This window comes from Camarhynchus parvulus, chromosome 2 (genome assembly GCF_901933205.1).
Source record: "Camarhynchus parvulus chromosome 2, STF_HiC, whole genome shotgun sequence".
Taxonomy (NCBI): Eukaryota; Metazoa; Chordata; class Aves; order Passeriformes; family Thraupidae; genus Camarhynchus; species Camarhynchus parvulus.
The window spans coordinates 115,904,551-115,922,014 of NC_044572.1; the positions used below are offsets into that span (position 1 = coordinate 115,904,551).

Genomic DNA, 17,464 nt, shown 5'->3' on the forward strand with positions numbered 1-17,464 from the left:
CTGGGCTGGGCTGGGTGCCCGCCCTGCGCACGCAGCCGCCGGCCCGCCCTGCGCGGCTCGCTGGGAAATGCAGTCCCGGCCCGCGGGCCCAGCCCCGCCGCAGGCAGCACCGGCGGCCGCCTCCTGCTCTGCTCATATTCGTGACAGACGAGGCTGGTTCAACCAGAAAGGGTTTATTAATTAATGCAGATGTTAATACAGAGAAAAAACATTAAAAATTGTGCATTACATCGTACTTACAGTCAGTAGTCAATTATATTTGTACCGTTTAACAGGAACTTTATTTTTTTTAGAGGCACTCCCAATGTTTATACAGAATAATGCACTTAGGGATCTTTGTTTTGTTGGCTGCTGCTCAAAGCTGCAACACCACCGCACATCATACCAGTATCTTCACTACTCATTATGTAAATGTTCCAATTATAGAGTGTCCTTCTTATTAGCAGCAATGGCAATTAAGAGTTCCCACCTCCTATATAATATGTAAACATTAAAAAAAAAAATTAACAGTTCAGGAAAAAATAACTGCACTCAACACTGTAACTGCTGAGTTATGCAAACATGCTACCACTTAATAACAGGATCGGGGTATTTTCGAAGACATTTAGGACTTTATATTAATAGAGCTGGTGAAGTCCAAATAAAGATCAAAAAGCCCCAGCTAAATATGTATATACATATACAATCAAATGAAGTTTCTGCTACATAAACCAGTAGCAATCAGAGATTGGTTTCATAGGAGAAGTTTAAATTTTCTTGTTCACTGAAACATGGTTCATTCCTTTCTGCAGTTTACATTCACAGATTAAAATTGAAGGACTCTAATATTAAGACAATAGCTGTGAGTGTCCAGCTGGTAAATTATTTGGAACTTGAGTTACACACTTGAACAATTGCCAGATACCTGACTACTTGGTCTATTTTCTTATAAAGAAGAATTCGCAGTTCATTGAACTCATCCATTTAAGGAGCTTTTGTATCACAAAACAGTGCATCACAAAATCTGAGAAAAAGAAATATATATGAAATACATTTTCATATAATCATATATCTGAAAAAGGTTTCTTTAAATTTAGGCCCCATATAAAAATATTTTGAAAGAGAAAAATGAAAAAGCCACTTCAGGAAATTTGGAAACTAGAAGAAAAAAAAAAGAGCTTGTTGTCAGTTTTGAAAGAATTTCTGGCATTGATCTTACCACAGCAGAAGAAATTACAACCAACGAGTACTTTAAGGGGTTTTTCATAGATGTTCCTCTTGCTAATAAAAAATAGTTTCCAATGACTCTTGCAATAATGCCTTACTAATCGCAATCTAAAGTAAGGCATTTCTAATATAGTAGGATAGTTTCATTTCTCTTCCCTATGCCTATATACCATTCCAATGTCCTAAAGATTACAAAATACCTGAAGTTATAATTTCTAACTACCTGATATAAAAGCATTTTTATGGATTTATTCATAGGAAAATTCATTTGGAATGCTTAAACATATAGAACTTATGCAAAAACAAAACAGAGTTAAGAACAGTTACTGTACTGAAAATAAAATGATGATACCAAGCATCTCCCATGCTGAGGTCCACAGTGACCTCAAAGCACCCTTAAAACATGCAACAGCTATTTCTAAAGCTCAGATCTGCAAAGGATAACCTACTTTACCCTCTGAAACAAACAGATAATGCAAACAGTTTAAAACTTTTGACTTCTGTAGTCCTCTGTGCTGGGGATTAAAGGATAATAATCTGAGTTTCTTATAGTTGTCCATAGACAGTATCACTTTGGAGAAAGAAAATAAGAATTTTCAAGGTTGTTATGACTCTTTTACCAGTTCCTCCCCCTGATTCATACTGTCCTTTGAAGAATACATGCGTGGTGTTTTTCTATAAAACTTGAAGATTACTCTGTGAATTAGGACAAAAAAGGGAAGCTGCACAAGCAGCACAAAGAGTAACACAAATGTCTCACAATTGCTGACTAATTTTCAATCTGATACAAACTAACAAAACAGCATTTTTTCCCTGAGAATCAATCCCAAAAGCAGCCTCTTCAGTCCTTGTAAATTAGCCCTGTAGTCTTATTTCTGCAACAAACTACCCTATTCGCAGTCTATTCTTTGCTTTGTATTGTCTTGACAAGCCAAGATACAAGAGCTAAGTGTAAGGTTCTGGACTACATTATTACAGATGAGTTGTCTCCAAAGAGCTAACAGCAGCAGTATCGATGATATCCAACACACTCTTCACCTTTCGGGCATACAAGTTACTCAATAACAAACAGTGTGACAAACACGTAAAATTCATTAATCTCTTCAGACATACAAACTGATAGACTCCAGTTAGTACAAAAGTGCAGCCAATATAACATTCAGTGAGTGCCCTGCAAAGACATACTAGTTTCATTCACAATGGAAATTTTCATATTAAACTTATTTCCAATTCCAGCGTTCAAGAACTGATAAAATACTGTATTAAGGTTATTCCTAGGCAACCAGAGAAATGCTCTGAAGATAATCTGAAGATGCCATTATGAAGTCAGTCCATTCCTTGGCCAGCTCTTCAATGCAGACTTCCTCCCCCCCATATTCCTGTGGCAGAATGCTGATGGGGAAGTGTTCGGTCAGACTCTGCAAGTAGTTATTTCCATGCATGTACACCTAAACCAAAATATTAAAAGCATTTACTTGGGTATGAATGTTAGACTGTTGAGTGAGAACAGGCAGCAAAGCATCTCAGTGCAAGAGCTGAACCCAACAGCTTGGTTTAACTAAATAAGTGCATTTGTTCATAATTAATTCTTAAACAGGTGGAACTACCCTTGTGAGTTTCCCCTAGGTACTCAAACTCTGTCCTCCTCTAAATCTGAAGGCTGGTGAAGGATGGACTACAACCTGAGAACTGCATTTTATGTAGCTGTGAGCACAGGTGCCAAAACGAACTACACACTTGTTCCAGACTGGTTTAGCAATGCTGGTGAGAGTACACACTACATCCAAACTGCTAAACTGAGCTAAATGGGAATACTGGTGATTTGTTTTGTCATCATATCTTGTACTTCCCCTTCAGTAATTTCTAAGAAAAGAGCTCTGTCTGGCTCATGGCCATTACTATCTGGTCCTGCCGCATGTACTTAAAAACAAGATTATGTGGTATGCATGTAGGTTCAGACAGGTGTCAAGGAAGATATTCAACAGAATCTATATATCAGTCCTTATCTTTCTGTTCCAACTGGAATTGGATTCTGGACTATTTCTCCACTTTAACTCTTTCAATACTGTAGGTTTGGTTCTTCTGCTCTCGCTTTATTGTAGCTATTTTGGAGCCTTGTTCATTACTTCCAGTCTGATACTTTTCTAGGATTTACTGTCCTGGCATTCACTGGTTAATGCAAATAACCAAAATCCATGTGCTGAGAAAAGGAGGCCTCAGATTGGGAATAACAATAGGCAGGGCTGCTTATTTTGTACCTTAGTCCTACTGTTACCATTTCACTTTTGTGCCAGCAAAAAATTCCAATATTTTTCCTATGCTGCAACAAACCATAGTCTTTGGCATGCCATGCTTTTGCATCCAAATACAAATCTATTTTCAGATCTCTAACTGCAAAACTATTTAAAGCAACTAAGAAGCTATTTGAAAAAAACTTAGAAATTAAGTCTGACCAATTTTTGATGCATAAATGCCTCTGGAGGTCTATCAGAGCTAAACAGTTGTCTTCTACTAGTTCTGCACAGCTTGGACCATAAAACACTGCTGAGTGATCATTTTTCTCTATCATTTATAGGCAGAGTGCTGGGAAATCCAGGACCGATTTCTTTCTAGTTCTGCAGAAGAATTGTTATGTGACCTCAAGCAAATTATTTAACCTCTTTGTGTGGCTGTTTTTTCTCTTCAGAGTAGTGATAACAGCACCACTCGAGACTCTCATGTTAATAATAACTGCAAATGCTTTACTGTTAGATTCTGGAGGTCTGTATGGCACTAACAAACAAAAATGATTTATGCTCTTCAGTACTCAGGAGTAACAGAGCCTAAGGAAAATGCTGCAGATTGCCATACAAGCGTTTTGTGGCAGAAAGAAATATTTGTGTGCACTCACCCGCTGCTTTATTTTTTCAGTGAGAAAAGGCTTAATTAGAGCAAAGACTGGGTGGAAGAATAAAGGCTCATTAATCAAGTGGATACCTCGAACTTTCAGTGGAAAGGAATCCTGTCAGCATACATGGAAAACAGAATAAGAAAAAGAAAACATTATTGAAACACTTCTGTTACTAAGCACAGGCCTGTAAAAACTGTCTAGTCCATAGGTTAAAATGTTTCTTATAACCTTGCCAATTCCTGCATTTTCTAGCAGTGTAAATTAAGAACAACATTTAGACAAATCATATCTTGTTCGTCCCATCAGAGGGCAAAATCTCACCTTTTTTTCACCTCATTAGGAGGTGAGATTGAATATTAAAAACAAACAGAAAAACAAAAAAGAAAACTATCACCAAATTGCACATAAATATTGTACACAAACTTTGTGCTCAGCCTTTCTTCTAAAGTACAATTTTTCACAAGATTCTGCTACTAATTTGCAAAATACTATCTAGCTATGTGCTTTTATTGGCAATTTACAGCCTGAAGGATATTACATAAATATATATAAACTATTGAAAATACTTTATGTTAAACAAGTTTTATTTGTAATTTAGAGATAAGCCTTGAAATTACTAGGAATTTGGCCAAGACAGAAGTTCAGCTTTACAACAAGATTACTGTTTTAATGAAATTTTTAAAATATCTGCTATACAGCCTTTATAATATAAAACAACTTGGATTCTACTTGCATTCATTTAAAAGTTCCACATCTTTGAAATTTAAAAGAAAATATGTCAGTGCTCAAAACAAGCTTTGTGCAATGGAGAAAGTACAGCTTCCCTTCACATCCCACCTGACACTACCTCTGAGATGTTTTCTGCTTATAAAAATGGTACTTCTCACAAACACATCTCCTCACTAGTTCAATAGTTCTAAGGAAGAAAAAACCCAAAGCTAATACATTTCTTTAGTGCCACTCCTTCTCGATATAATGTATGATAAAGACCTTAAAATTATCAGCTTGTATCTTCACTTTATGTTATTATGGGTTATCATATACTTAAAGTCTACTATCATGATTTTCACAAAACAATTTTCTGCCAGGGATATCAGATTTTTCAAGATAATGTCACTTATTATCCATACTATGCTTTCCATTCCTTAGTACATACTTCCTTTCTATTAACTTTCTTGAGTAAAATACTGGGTTAAAACTAAGGTATCTTTACTTTTACTTATAAGCATATTCTGGAGTGCATGAAGCATGTCCTGGGGTGCATCAGGTGCAAAATGTCCAGCTGGGCAAAGGAGGGCATTGTCCTGCTCTGCTCTGCACTGGGGCAGCCTCACCTTGAATACTGTGTGCAGTTTTGGGCATCAAAATATAAAAAAACATTAAGCTACTAGAGAGCTTCAAATGAGGGCCAGGAGGATGGTGAAGAGTCCGGAGGGGAAGTGGTGTGAGGAGTGGCTGAGGTCACTTGGTCTGTTCAGCCTGGAGAAGAGGAGACTGAGGAGGAAACCTCATCACAGTCTGCAATTTCCTTGTGAGGGGAAGAAGAAGGGAAGATTTCTTCACTCTCCTGACCAGAGGCAGCACCTAAGGGAATGGCCTGAAGTTGTGCCAGAGGAGGCTTATATTGGATATGAGGAAAAAGTTCTTAACCTGGAGGGTGGTTGGGCACTGGAATAGGCTCCCCAGAGAAGTGGTCACAGCTCCAAGCCTGACAAGAGTTCAAGAAGTGTTTGGACAATGCTCTCAGCCCCATGGGTGTGTCTCTTGGGGTGTCCTGCATAGGGCCAGGAGTTGGTCTTAATTCTGATAAGTCCCGTCCAACTTAAAATATTCTACGATTATATGATATTGAACAACACTAATATACTCTCTGGATAAAATTTATAAACCCAGTTAAAAGTGAGGAAAGGAATCAGGGGACCAAAAAAAACCCACTAAAATTCTTTTTCTTCTTAGAAAAGAACACTGGAAATGCACAATTTTTAATTTTCCATTTCCATAGCTAGAATAAGCCTTTAGAAGTCTGAAAAACATTTTAAAAAAATCAGAAATAGGTCAAGATGGAAACATCATAGTCAAAGAATTTCCTGCTTTGAGATAATGGATTGAAACTTTTAGATATACTTGCAAATCCTATTCCGCCTCCTTTCTGCTCTATTTCAAGGTTAAAAAATTACCAGCAATATGTTTACTACCTCAGAAATCAACCAAAACACTCTCACTAGTCCTGTTTTCATGAGAACCGGTCCAAGACTGCATAACACCAGGAGTTCTTATTCTAGATGTGCAAAGCTGGGCATACCTAATGGTTTCAATAAAGTTTTACAGTAGATATCAGAAAGGAAGAACATCTGAAGTTCTGATGATATTAATTCAATGACTAAGCTTTGATTGAATCTCAGATATGAACCTTACCGACTCAGAGCAAGAGATTATCTCCCTGGCTCATTTCCACATCACAGGCAAACAGTTATATTATTACTGACTTTCAACATAACTTCTGAAGGAAAATAAGATTATAGGGCTACACTGTAGCTTGCCTGTCAATTCTCTGCCCCCTTTTTTCTTTAATTTTTTTTCTCTCAAATCCAGTGGCAAAGTTCAACTGAATTTGGTAGAAAGGAATAAGCCTTAAAGACAGTAAAGTCCTGAGAAGTTTTATGAAAAACAGGAGGTGAGGTAACAGTGATTTGCACAAAACAATGCTCATGTTGTGGGGAAGAAAGCAAGCAGAACATAAATGTTATACATTCTGTTAGCAGATGGAAGATCACATAAGCATCAACCATACTGGTAACAAGTTAGGAGTGTCTTGCTCTTAATTGGTCACAGTGCAGCTATTTTTAATATTCGCTGAGACAGGGAATAAATGCTTTAAATATTGAGATAATACACAAAAGAATGGAAGAGAAGAGATGAAGCAGGATAACAAACATAGATCCTTCCAAAACTGGGCTTCATCTGCTCGTCCAGTCATGAAATTCTTGTGTTGTAACAGGCTGGTGGAGTTCTTATAAAATAGCAGAAGTAAGAGGACATTTACTGGTATAGAAGAATAAAATTTAGGTAAAATCAAGCACAACTTGTAATTGATTTAGGATTCTGTTTCTCTAAATTGCATAGTCTGAGAATGCCTACAGAAGGAAAATTTACTGTAGCTTGGAATAGATGAAAAATTGGAAGTCATAGCAATGAAGCTGCATAAAGCATTATGTCATACTTACTGTGAGAACAGCAGCAATTTTTTTGGCCACTGCTGGGCTGATTTGAAAAGCATGAGCAAATCTCCACCCCTGAAGGTCAAAGATGGCCTTGACTCCATTTCGCTGAGTCTCGATCTCCTTTACAATGAGCTCAGATGTGATGAGACTTACACGAAACACATCATATGCTGTGAATAAACTGGGATCCCATTGTCCTGAGGAGAAGATAGATTACCCTGAATTACCATGAGAAAACCCCATACACCTGCACTTTTTCTTCCTACAGCTTCTAATGCGTTTCTCAGGAACAAGAATTAATCAGCAAGAACAAAGTTCCTGAAATTAACTGTTTTGCCAATGCATAAGTTAATTTGTGTGCCTGCTCTCTCATTCATCTTTGATGCTCTTTCAGTAGATGGTACCACATAATGTAGCATGCTCTACCTATAGCCACAGACCCAGTACAAGGTACAATTCAGTAACACTCATGCTAGCAGAAGCTGCAGATCATCAGTCCAATCAATTAATATAATTGCTTTTCAGCACTGTAATTTTCTGGCACAACTCAGTGAATCTCACTTACTTTTTTTCTGAGGCCCAAGCAAAAAATTGCATGGGATGAGCCTTAACCCTAGATGAAAGCTTTAGAGGGCACAACTGCCTACTAGACCAGATGATAATAAGACAGTTCTTTGAAAGTTGGCAAAAATAAAGCCTCTGTCCAAAACAAACATAAAGAGACATGGTGTTCATTTAACTATGTACTTTTTGAAAATACTTTTAGGAGGTGCATAAAGTGTTTTCCAAGTGTTCTTTGCTAGGACTCTTTGGCTACAAGTAGACAAGGAAAGCCTGGTGAACTGTTCATGCCAACCTAAACTAAATGTTGATATATGACAAGGTGTACACCTTTGTGTTCTCCCGACTCTGTGCTGCGTCTGCATCAGTACTGCAGTATTAGCCCATGGCTTTGACAATTTACATGAAGTCAAATGATTTCTGGGACACTCAGAGCAAAAAAAACCCACATAATCTTACAAGTTTTAACCTTCAAGATTCTTTTGATGCAACAAGAATTTCACTGAAAAGAAAATTAGGTTCTTCATAAGGAATTGTACAGCTTTAGCCATACCAATATATAAGTAAAATTATTTAATTGTTATAGCTCAGTTAATTCACCTTTATATTAACATAAATGCATTTCTAGCAAGGAACATTAACATATAACCATTCTTCTTAAGATATTCTGATATGATCTAGTTTTATCAACCCCACAGTTTTACCCATAAAATATTTTTTGTTTGCTGCTGAAATGATGATAATTAAAAATAAACAAACCACAAAAAAAAAACAAAGTAGACAAACAAATCCCAAAAACCTCAGTGTCAGAGTCTGGTGTGAAACTGTTCCAAGCAATTTTGTCACTCACCAATTCTGTATATTAGAACTTTGCTTCCATGTGGGTCTCTTGACCTCAGGACTCCGTGATAGCCAGCTTGCAAAAGACCAAGAACAGAAGATGGTTGTAAATCTGCACTTATTTCTGGGCATTCAATTCTCCATTTCTGATAATTCTTCAATAACTGGGAAAAAAAATCAATGTGAATGTCAGGTAAGCATCAGCTATTATGGGAAGAGCACAGTTAAAAATTTGTTTTCCAAATGTGGTCACAGTCGGTTTTAATTCATTATATTAGCTATAATTTAATTGTATATTTTAATCAAATCACTCCTAGAAACAGAAGGTTGCTATACTGGATCAAGTAAGTGAGTAAATTGCCATGATGAATTTAGAACCCAGTCAAATCATTAATGGACTGCAGTTGTCATTTTGTGTCAGAAAGAAAACTGGATGTACAATAACCCTGTAGTTTCTATGTAAAATGCATCTAAACCCCATTTTTTTCTGCTCAGGTTACCTTTAGGATTGTTCATTTTACTACTTCATCAGACTCATTCAGGATTTTTTAAATTTAGATGTGCAAAATTTTATGGAAGAACATTCTCCTTCACTCACTCACTCTCTCCCACCCTCCCTATTTTTTACACAGTCATCAGTAATTCCAGTTTACTATTTCAAACAGGCATGCTCATCAGCATACCCAAAAATATTTTTGAGGTCCCTTATGCCCCTCTGAAATGAAAGAATCTAACACAATAGTGGGCCCATTACACATTTGACAATTTCCCTCCCACAGAGTGGAAATAATGAGATCCTGTCAGGTTAAAACAGAGATCCTGTCTGTTGCCAGGGACTTGGTCAGCCTGGTTCCCAAGGCTGGGAGGCAGCACCATAACCAGCATTTCTAAGGCACAGGAGGAGCTAAGGAAGAGGCAATTAAAGGTGTTCCTTTGTGAGGTAACATCTGTGTTGAGGAATTACAGGCAGCACTGTGAAAGGTCATCTTAGAGATGGATTGCGATGCAGTGGTTCTAACTTCCAAGTCTAATTACTTTTCTCTTTTAATATTAACTAAGTGGTTGTGGGGAAAATGAACTATGCCCTGCAACTAAAATTTATTTAAGACATTGTGCATAAGTAGGAAGCTATGTAAGACTGTCTTCTAAAATGCTTCCTCTCTGCTCATCAACTAAAATTTGCCTCTGCTGTATCACCTCTGCTAAGGTTATCACTAAGTTTGGAAAGTAGAGAGATAGCTATTACAAGTAATTCATATTTTGTTTTCATTTCCTCAGTGGCTATGACTTAGAGGTCTAACCCAAAACCTTCAAAGTAGCTAAGAGAACCAGAATTTTTCAGTGCCTTGTTTCATGGCAACACAAAATGTAGCTTTAAATCTTAAAGGTGGCATGCAGAGCCTAGCTTTTAAAATTGCTTCTATATTTCATCAAACAGGGAAACCCAATCTGATCCTCAGCACAGTTTCACAAATTAAGGGTGTTCACTACACTGAAAGCATCAATCAAAAGTCTTTTTTTTCCTATAATTTGTATTATTACAAATTATTTTTTTATTTATCAATTACTCTATATTTTGCAACAGAAATACTAACGTTAAAAGAGCTGGCAAGTCCAACTAATAAAATATAACGCTAAAAAAAATTAAAAATTTCTTGTATCTATACAAGTATAATTTTCTTCAGTATTTTCATTGGAAGAATGATCAGAAGGAACTTCAGCAAAATTGAATTCATCCCTACAGGCTCTTAGAGGGAGACCTGGAACTCAGCATCCTGTATCTCACAGCATGCTCATGTCAGATAATTAGTCTTATCCCCTACCCTTCCCTCTATTTTTAAGCTTCTTGTATAATTTTACATAAAACATACTTTTTCTTCAGCTTAATGCTTTTCTGCTCAGATTAAGGTTGAATGATTTTGAAGGTCTCTCATGTGAATTGCCATGAGGAAACTATTTATAAAGCATTATTGTTTATCAGCAAAATTTACATAAAAATGCATGGTACACTGATTAGAAATTAGTTATATTTTTTAAGGAAATAGAGCCTAAAAATACATAATTAGATCCAAATAATAATAATAATAAAAAATTATATACCATGCTAGAATCCCACTTGATTTGGCAGTGAAAAAAACCAGATAAAAGCCTCGTCCTAAACCATCACCATAGAAAGAAATATTTAACCATTAGGAGAATTTTATTAGAAGTCTCTAGACTACATTCAATCAGTTTTAGCCTAGGTTAATTTTAAAACTAACAAACAAACAAGGGAGGAAGTAGGGAAAGTAAGTTAATTTGTGTAACAGTTCACTGCAATTGTAAAGATAGGCCTGTTGAGGTACTCTGATTATCTCACTCTGTCAGTACTTGACTGTCTACAAAGGGCACTGTTTCAGCAATCCCAACTGCTTTGTGCCAGACAGCAATGTCAACATGTTTCTTCCTTGCTCTTTCCAAAACAGACTCTGAAATAGCAGCAAAATACAAAACCACCCTGAAAACAACTGTGCAAACATCTGTCGCTTTGTAATTTGCCACTTTTCTTCTAAAATCGGTGGTACCACAACATCATGAAGACATATATTTTAAACACCTCTTTGAAAAACTCCCTGCCAAAACCAATGTGTCATTTTTATGCTCTAAGAATAAAAATGACACATTAATTCAATACCCTAAATAATCCTGTCTAGTCAATACAGATAGTTTCTCATTTTTGTGATATGTACATTTTCTAAGTTGGAAACAAGGATTTAAGTTCTTGGACTTTGGAAGAAAGAGAGTGGCATTTTCAGCTTGTGATGCACTCAAGATCCTTACAGAAGACATAGTTAACCTACTTGCACACCTATTAAGGAGAAAATATATGGTTGGAATACTTCTGACACTTTCCATGACACAAGTAAGTGGTGCACCTTTCAGACAAGTAACTTGGCTAAGACTAAAACATACTTCCCTTGGCAAGAAAATCACAAAGTGCTGAAGAGTTTTCAGATTTTGAAGACCTAATCTAATTACCTAAAATTATTTAAGTCTCAAGTAAAGGCCAGCATTAGAGAATCTTCCATGGAATCTACAGCTAGTTTTGGCAGATATTCTGTGAATTTTTAATTATGTAAGCAACCCCTTTCTTACAGCTGGACATAGCCAACTCTCACATGGCCAGTTAAAAGAGTAATCCTTAAGCATAAAAGGAATTCAAACACTAGCAGTGGTTTTCTAGTTTTACACTGTTTAAGCACAGAAATTCATGTATAAATTTTTTTCAAATAAGATTCTTTTTCAGCAGGGTAAAACATAAATGTTGCACATAACAATCAGTTTGGATACAGATGAAACAACCTAATCTCAGGAAAAACAGACACATTTATTACCCAGTATAAAAAATGGCTCGCACACTTAATGACAAAAAAAACATCTCAATGTATAATTATCTGTGTTTACAAATGGAATAACCTACTTAGCATCTGCTCAGCATCTGAAAATAGATGCAAGATAATTTGATAAAGGGAGGAAAACTGGATGAAAAACTCCAGTGTCTGTAGTTCAGCATTAAGAGGGATTTTTCCCCTGATGTCTGTTGGGGATAGTTCCAGATTTCTGAACATTAGAGATTACAAAGTTACCAATTAAACCAAGATCCAGATCCTACAAACAAAAGTGAACTTGGTACTTTACTTAGAAGCAAAAGAACTAGAACACATTGGGCTTGTTAGAGAAACAAATGCATCTGTATATGTAGATTAATTATATTTTTCTTGATTAATAATTATTTAGTTATAGTAACGTGAATGATGGGCAGAATTAGGCCTCTGTTGTGTCAGAATTTGTAAAAATGCACACAATGCTTGGGGAAAAGTGTTTTTACTGGCATTCTTTGCAGGAGAAACCATAGCTCAAATTTCAGAATATAAATCTTTATGCATATGTATTTTATATTGCTTTTTATATATGCCTGTACAAATGTACCCAGAATTTAAACATACAGTATATACAGACAAAGAATTTAAAATATTTTATAGAGATACAGAACTTTCCTAATTCTTCATGCATTTCTTCCTTGTCACTGGAAAAAGACTGGCACATACTGACTTAGCACAAAGGGAAGCCTGGCTGATTGATTTGTGTTTCCTCAAGACTCAGCTCAGACAGCTAATAAGGGCTCTTCCATCCTTTTCCATGAATTCTTCGGTATTGATGGAAGAAAAGCAGCCAAGTAACTGATTTCAACTTAGCATTTATGTTTGAATGATGTGAAGATCCTCAGAGATAATGTCTGAGACTCAGCAGTGTGTTTGACTCTACAGAAAACAACACTTCTTGTACAGCATAGTCATCCTAAGTGACTTCCTTGCAGCAGAATGCACCAGGAAATCCTCATTCCTCCATAAATCAAATGCAAAGCCAAAGTCTGGCTATACACCTTCATATCAACCAGAACTCCTAAAAGGATCCTAGATATTTAGGGAGTTTTCAGTGCCACAAAAGTGATGCTTACAATAGTATGTTATGAAAACTCTCTGCATAGTTTCAATGCCAAACATTTTTCTTCTGTTCCTCAGAGTATAATCTATTTCAGGTACAAAAAGACAGCATTCCAAAGTCCCTGAGTGTCAGTCCTATACAAGACTTATAGGATGCAATGCATAATAAAAGAGGAAGAAACATTTATGTCCAAAAGGAGATGCTAGTTCTCCAGATTTCACATACCACTAGAGAATCCAAGTGAGAGTGGTTTTGGTGATAACAGCGAAGTCAAACATACACACACAGCTGGCACATTCAGAAAGCAACAGACACTGATCTCTGAGGTGACCAGTGACAAAACATGAGGGAATGGCCTCAAGTTGTGTCATGGGGAGTTTAGGCTATTAGAAAATTAGTTTAGGCTTAGTTTAGGGTATTAGAAAAAGGTTTTTCACCGAGAGAATGGTTGGGCACTGGAACAGGCTCCCCAGGGAAGTGGTCACAGCACCAAGCCTGACAGAGTTCAAGAGGCACTTGGACAACGCTCTCAGGCACACGGTGTGACTCTCTGACAGGGTGTCTGTGCAGGGCCAGGAGCTGAACTTGAATGATCCCTGTAGGCCCCTTCCAACTCAATATATTCTGTGATTCTGTGAGAATAGTCTGTTATGAGCTTAACTGAATGATCACTGTCTTCAAGAAATTAAGACAGTTTTATCTCTTCTTTAAGTCCTTCAATTCCAGATACCTGTTTCAGTGCTGGATTTCCTTCTAGCATGAGAGATATCAATATATCATTAAAAGCAAGTCTGGAATTGCCATTGGAAAAATGGAAAAAAATTGCTGTTATGAGTCACCATAAAGGATTTAGAAATGGAATGTCTTGACACAATCTACCTGATTATTCTTTTCTGAAGCATTTCCAAATGTTGATAACTGACATCAGATAAATCTGTGTCAATTATTAACCAGAAATGCATCAAAAAACAGTCTGGTCAGGTGCCAGACTGTTGACTCATAGTTAAAGCTAAGTATAAGCCCATACTAAGATGCTGGACAACCTTTGCTTATATGCATTGGCAGAGCCATTAACTTTGATTGTCCCTTAGCTGCTCTATAAATACTGTGCAGTAGTACATGGAAGCCCAGTGGGCAAAGAGAATCTTATTGGCCTGAACTCCACACCAAGAGGCAACATCAGTTCAGGACAAGAGGGAAGAGCCACTCTCAGGACTGATGGCAGGAGGGCTCTGCCTAGGCTGAAGTACTAACATAACTTCTGTGTGAAGTCACACTTGGGTTAGATGAATTTACAACTTGGGACCATGAGAGGTTTTTGCACAATAGTCCTCTTTGGCCTTGATATACCAATTGCAATAAACACATTCCTGGGGGGAAGGCAGTTCTGTTATTCTTCCCTTACTGTAAGAGAAGTTTTCTAGAAGCGGCTATAGCACTTGGAGAACTGAAATTCTAGACAGAAACATTAAACATAGGTTGGTTTTGAAAATCAGAATCTCTTAATTCAAAGGAAGGTTTGAAATTCAGAAACTTAGCAGCCTGTGGAGACCCAGAAAATCTAAAGAGGTTTTAAAAAGACAACTTTTTCAAAGAAGGTCCTTAGTGTGGAGGGCTGATTCTCAAGAGAAGCATAGGAAATATGCTACTTCATAGACTCCCATCTCTAAACCTAGTCTAGATCCCACACTCCCAAAGATTAGTCCCACCTACCTAACACACCTCACAATCCCATCAAAGTGCAAAAACATATGGCCCGAATTCAGAAGTGCAACTGTCCTGTCTATAGGATTACCAGCAACAACCAATTATAATGCAATTAGAAGTGGATATTCAGGAATCCATAAGTCCTTATTAAGCCCTTTAAGCATTTTGGAACCAAGGAACACAGGAAAATAAAATGGCTTTTGTTTGGAAAGAAAAAAAAAAGCATGGTCCTACAATGGTTAGTGTACAGCTTTGATATGAACAATCTCATGAACTTCAAGTAAAAGTAATATACATAAAACCCAAAGGAATCTGACTTGACTTGTTGATTCTCCTCTTGAGGAGGGAAGGTTTAAAGATGTGATGCAAATGTCATGAGTCAAACGAAAAGAACAAAAATGCAATTTTTGAAGCTATTTATGATTAAGGGCATAATTCAATTTCTCAATTTCCTTTTTTAGCTACCTTGATCCTGCAGTACATCCATATGCAAACAATCATCTGTTATGGTGAATAAACTTGGAAAAGCTACAGTCCAGAGAAGTCAGAAAATAATAGGTGAAGAAACCAATAGATGAAGTCTGTTGGGCAATGCAGTGTAAACAACATAAAATTCCATGGAAACACAGCTTTCAGTTGGCACATGTGAATCAAAGCTTTTGCCCTGGGAGGATTTGGAAATTCTTTCTGTTCCAAAGGTTTAACGGCTATCAATCTTTTATTTAAAAAAATAACAAACTGATAACAATCTGTGCCTTTGGATACTAAAAATATGTGTGCCCTGTGGCAAAAAAGCATACAGAACCAGGAAATACCATGACTTATCGAAGCCTGCAAGGAGTGCTGTAAAAGACTAAACTCCAAGCAAAAAGAAGTTTTAGAGAAATTATAAATCTGTAGCGAAACTAGTACGCCTGCTAGTAACCCGAGCCTGATAATCATGACAAGGGTGTCCTCTGAAGGATACTGTTTCCTAATCGGAGCTGTGACCTTATCACACTTACTGTATCGGCGAGTGACTGTACCGCGCTTACCACAGCCTGTGCGTTACCACACCGATACCGCGCTGAGCCAGCACGTTGATTCCGCGCCGCGCCGAGGACACGCGTGACAAGCAATTACTAGCTACACCCTGGAACTCCGCGCTCGGCCTCGCCCGACCCGGCAGAGCAGGACACCGACCCACCCCACAGCCCGTCCCCGCAGCCACAGCCCGAGCCGGGGCTGCGCTCCCCGAGCCCGGCTGCTCCCGTCCCCGGGCTCCGGGACTGAGCTCCCCGGGCACCGGGACCTGCCGCCGCTCCTCACCCTCCAGGCCAGGTCCAGGTGGAAGTCTCGGGCGCGCAGGAACCGCACCAGGAAGGCATCGGAGAGGGGCTGCGGCCAGCGCTGGCCGGGCTCTGCCTCGGCCCGCCGCCGCAGCTCGGACACGGCGCCGCGCACCCGCGGAGAGTGGTCGGGCAGGTCATTGAGGTGCCCCGCGCCCGGCGGAGCCTGCGACATCCCCGCGGCACAGCCGAGCTCAGCCCCGCCGCCGGCCCCGGCCCATTGAGGGGAGCGCGGCGGCGGGGCCCGGCCCGGCTGCTCCCGCCCCCGCGGGGCTTAACCCCTGAGCGCCCTCCCGGGCCCCGGGCGAGGGAGCGGGCAGGGGCGCCGCCTCCCCCGTCCTGCCTCTCTTGGGCTTGTTTTTCCCACTTTTTCCCCCCCCACACTTGACCGGTTTTTAGGATTTTACGCTTTAAGCCCATCTCCTGTTTTTCTCTTCCAGCCCCAAAAGTGAGCCGGACCTGCTCCCTGTGGAGGGCGAGGGGCGGCCCCACGGGGCAGAGAGAGCCCCGCCGCTGGGACCCGCGGCGCCCACCGCAGGAGCATCACCCCGGACCCCTGGAACGTACTGAGGGTCGTGGCCTACCCCCCCCCTTTTTTTTTTTTTTTTGGCAAAAAGAAACAATCTTTAGATACTAAATCTCAAAATGTTACAACTTCATTACAGCTGGGAAATTAAGTGTAAAGTGGGGATCTCGGCTGGTGCAAAACTGCCTTGGAGCACCTCATCCTTAACGTAGATATGCAGTAATGAAAATATATTCACTCTGCCAGGAGAAAGGCTGAATTCAATTTCACCACCCTTAGTCCAATGTTGCTGCCCAGCAGTGAGTTCGATTATGAAAGGTAAAGAGTTCATTGCTGTTACTTTATTTTGTATTTTTAGTATAACATTTTCCTTGTATTAGGTTTCCTTTGAGATCTCTCTGGCCTACTTATGCTAAAAGCCTTATTTCATCTAATATGCAATTAATAAGGCTTAGGTCTAGTAAAAGGTTTACAAAACTTTGTTCCATATTACTTTCCCCATTTCTGGCTTTCTACAGTTAATACTTACTTTTTGATCAGCATTTTGTTCATATCTAACCATGTCTTGGACTCTTACACACTACTGAAATGTCTACAGGTATCCTGCTCAGCTTTCCAGATGTGAAAAAACATCTGCCTAGCTAAAAGCAGTTAGGTAAAGAGTGGGAGGGTGGGGTTTTTTCCCCCCCCAAAAAAAAAG

The 17,464-nt window shown here is 38.7% G+C and overlaps 1 protein-coding gene across 1 annotated transcript; it reads right to left on the minus strand.

The window, feature by feature from the left end:
* Window positions 1-1,841: 1,841 nt before the first annotated feature.
* TTPA (alpha tocopherol transfer protein) lies at window positions 1,842-16,428 on the minus strand. Its single transcript, XM_030943282.1, has 5 exons — window positions 16,219-16,428; window positions 8,729-8,882; window positions 7,321-7,514; window positions 4,097-4,207; window positions 1,842-2,654 (listed from the first exon to the last, which is right to left on the minus strand). Exons 1-5 carry the CDS (start codon window positions 16,411-16,413, stop codon window positions 2,481-2,483), a joined length of 828 nt encoding a protein of 275 aa, XP_030799142.1. The 5' UTR covers window positions 16,414-16,428; the 3' UTR covers window positions 1,842-2,480.
* Window positions 16,429-17,464: the final 1,036 nt, after the last annotated feature.

What these genes read in the sequence shown, in the direction of transcription:
- TTPA (XM_030943282.1), bottom strand. Translation starts at nt 16,413, where the DNA reads ATGTCGCAGGCTCCGCCGGGCGCGGGGCACCTCAATGACCTGCCCGAC. An exon ending in ACCTGGACCTGGCCTGGAGG is followed by an intron (nt 8,883 to 16,218) that starts GTGAGGAGCGGC and finishes TTTTTTTCCCAG; the next exon opens with TTATTGAAGAATTATCAGAA. An exon ending in CTGAAAAAATAAAGCAGCGG is followed by an intron (nt 2,655 to 4,096) that starts GTGAGTGCACAC and finishes ATTTTGGTTTAG; the next exon opens with GTGTACATGCATGGAAATAA.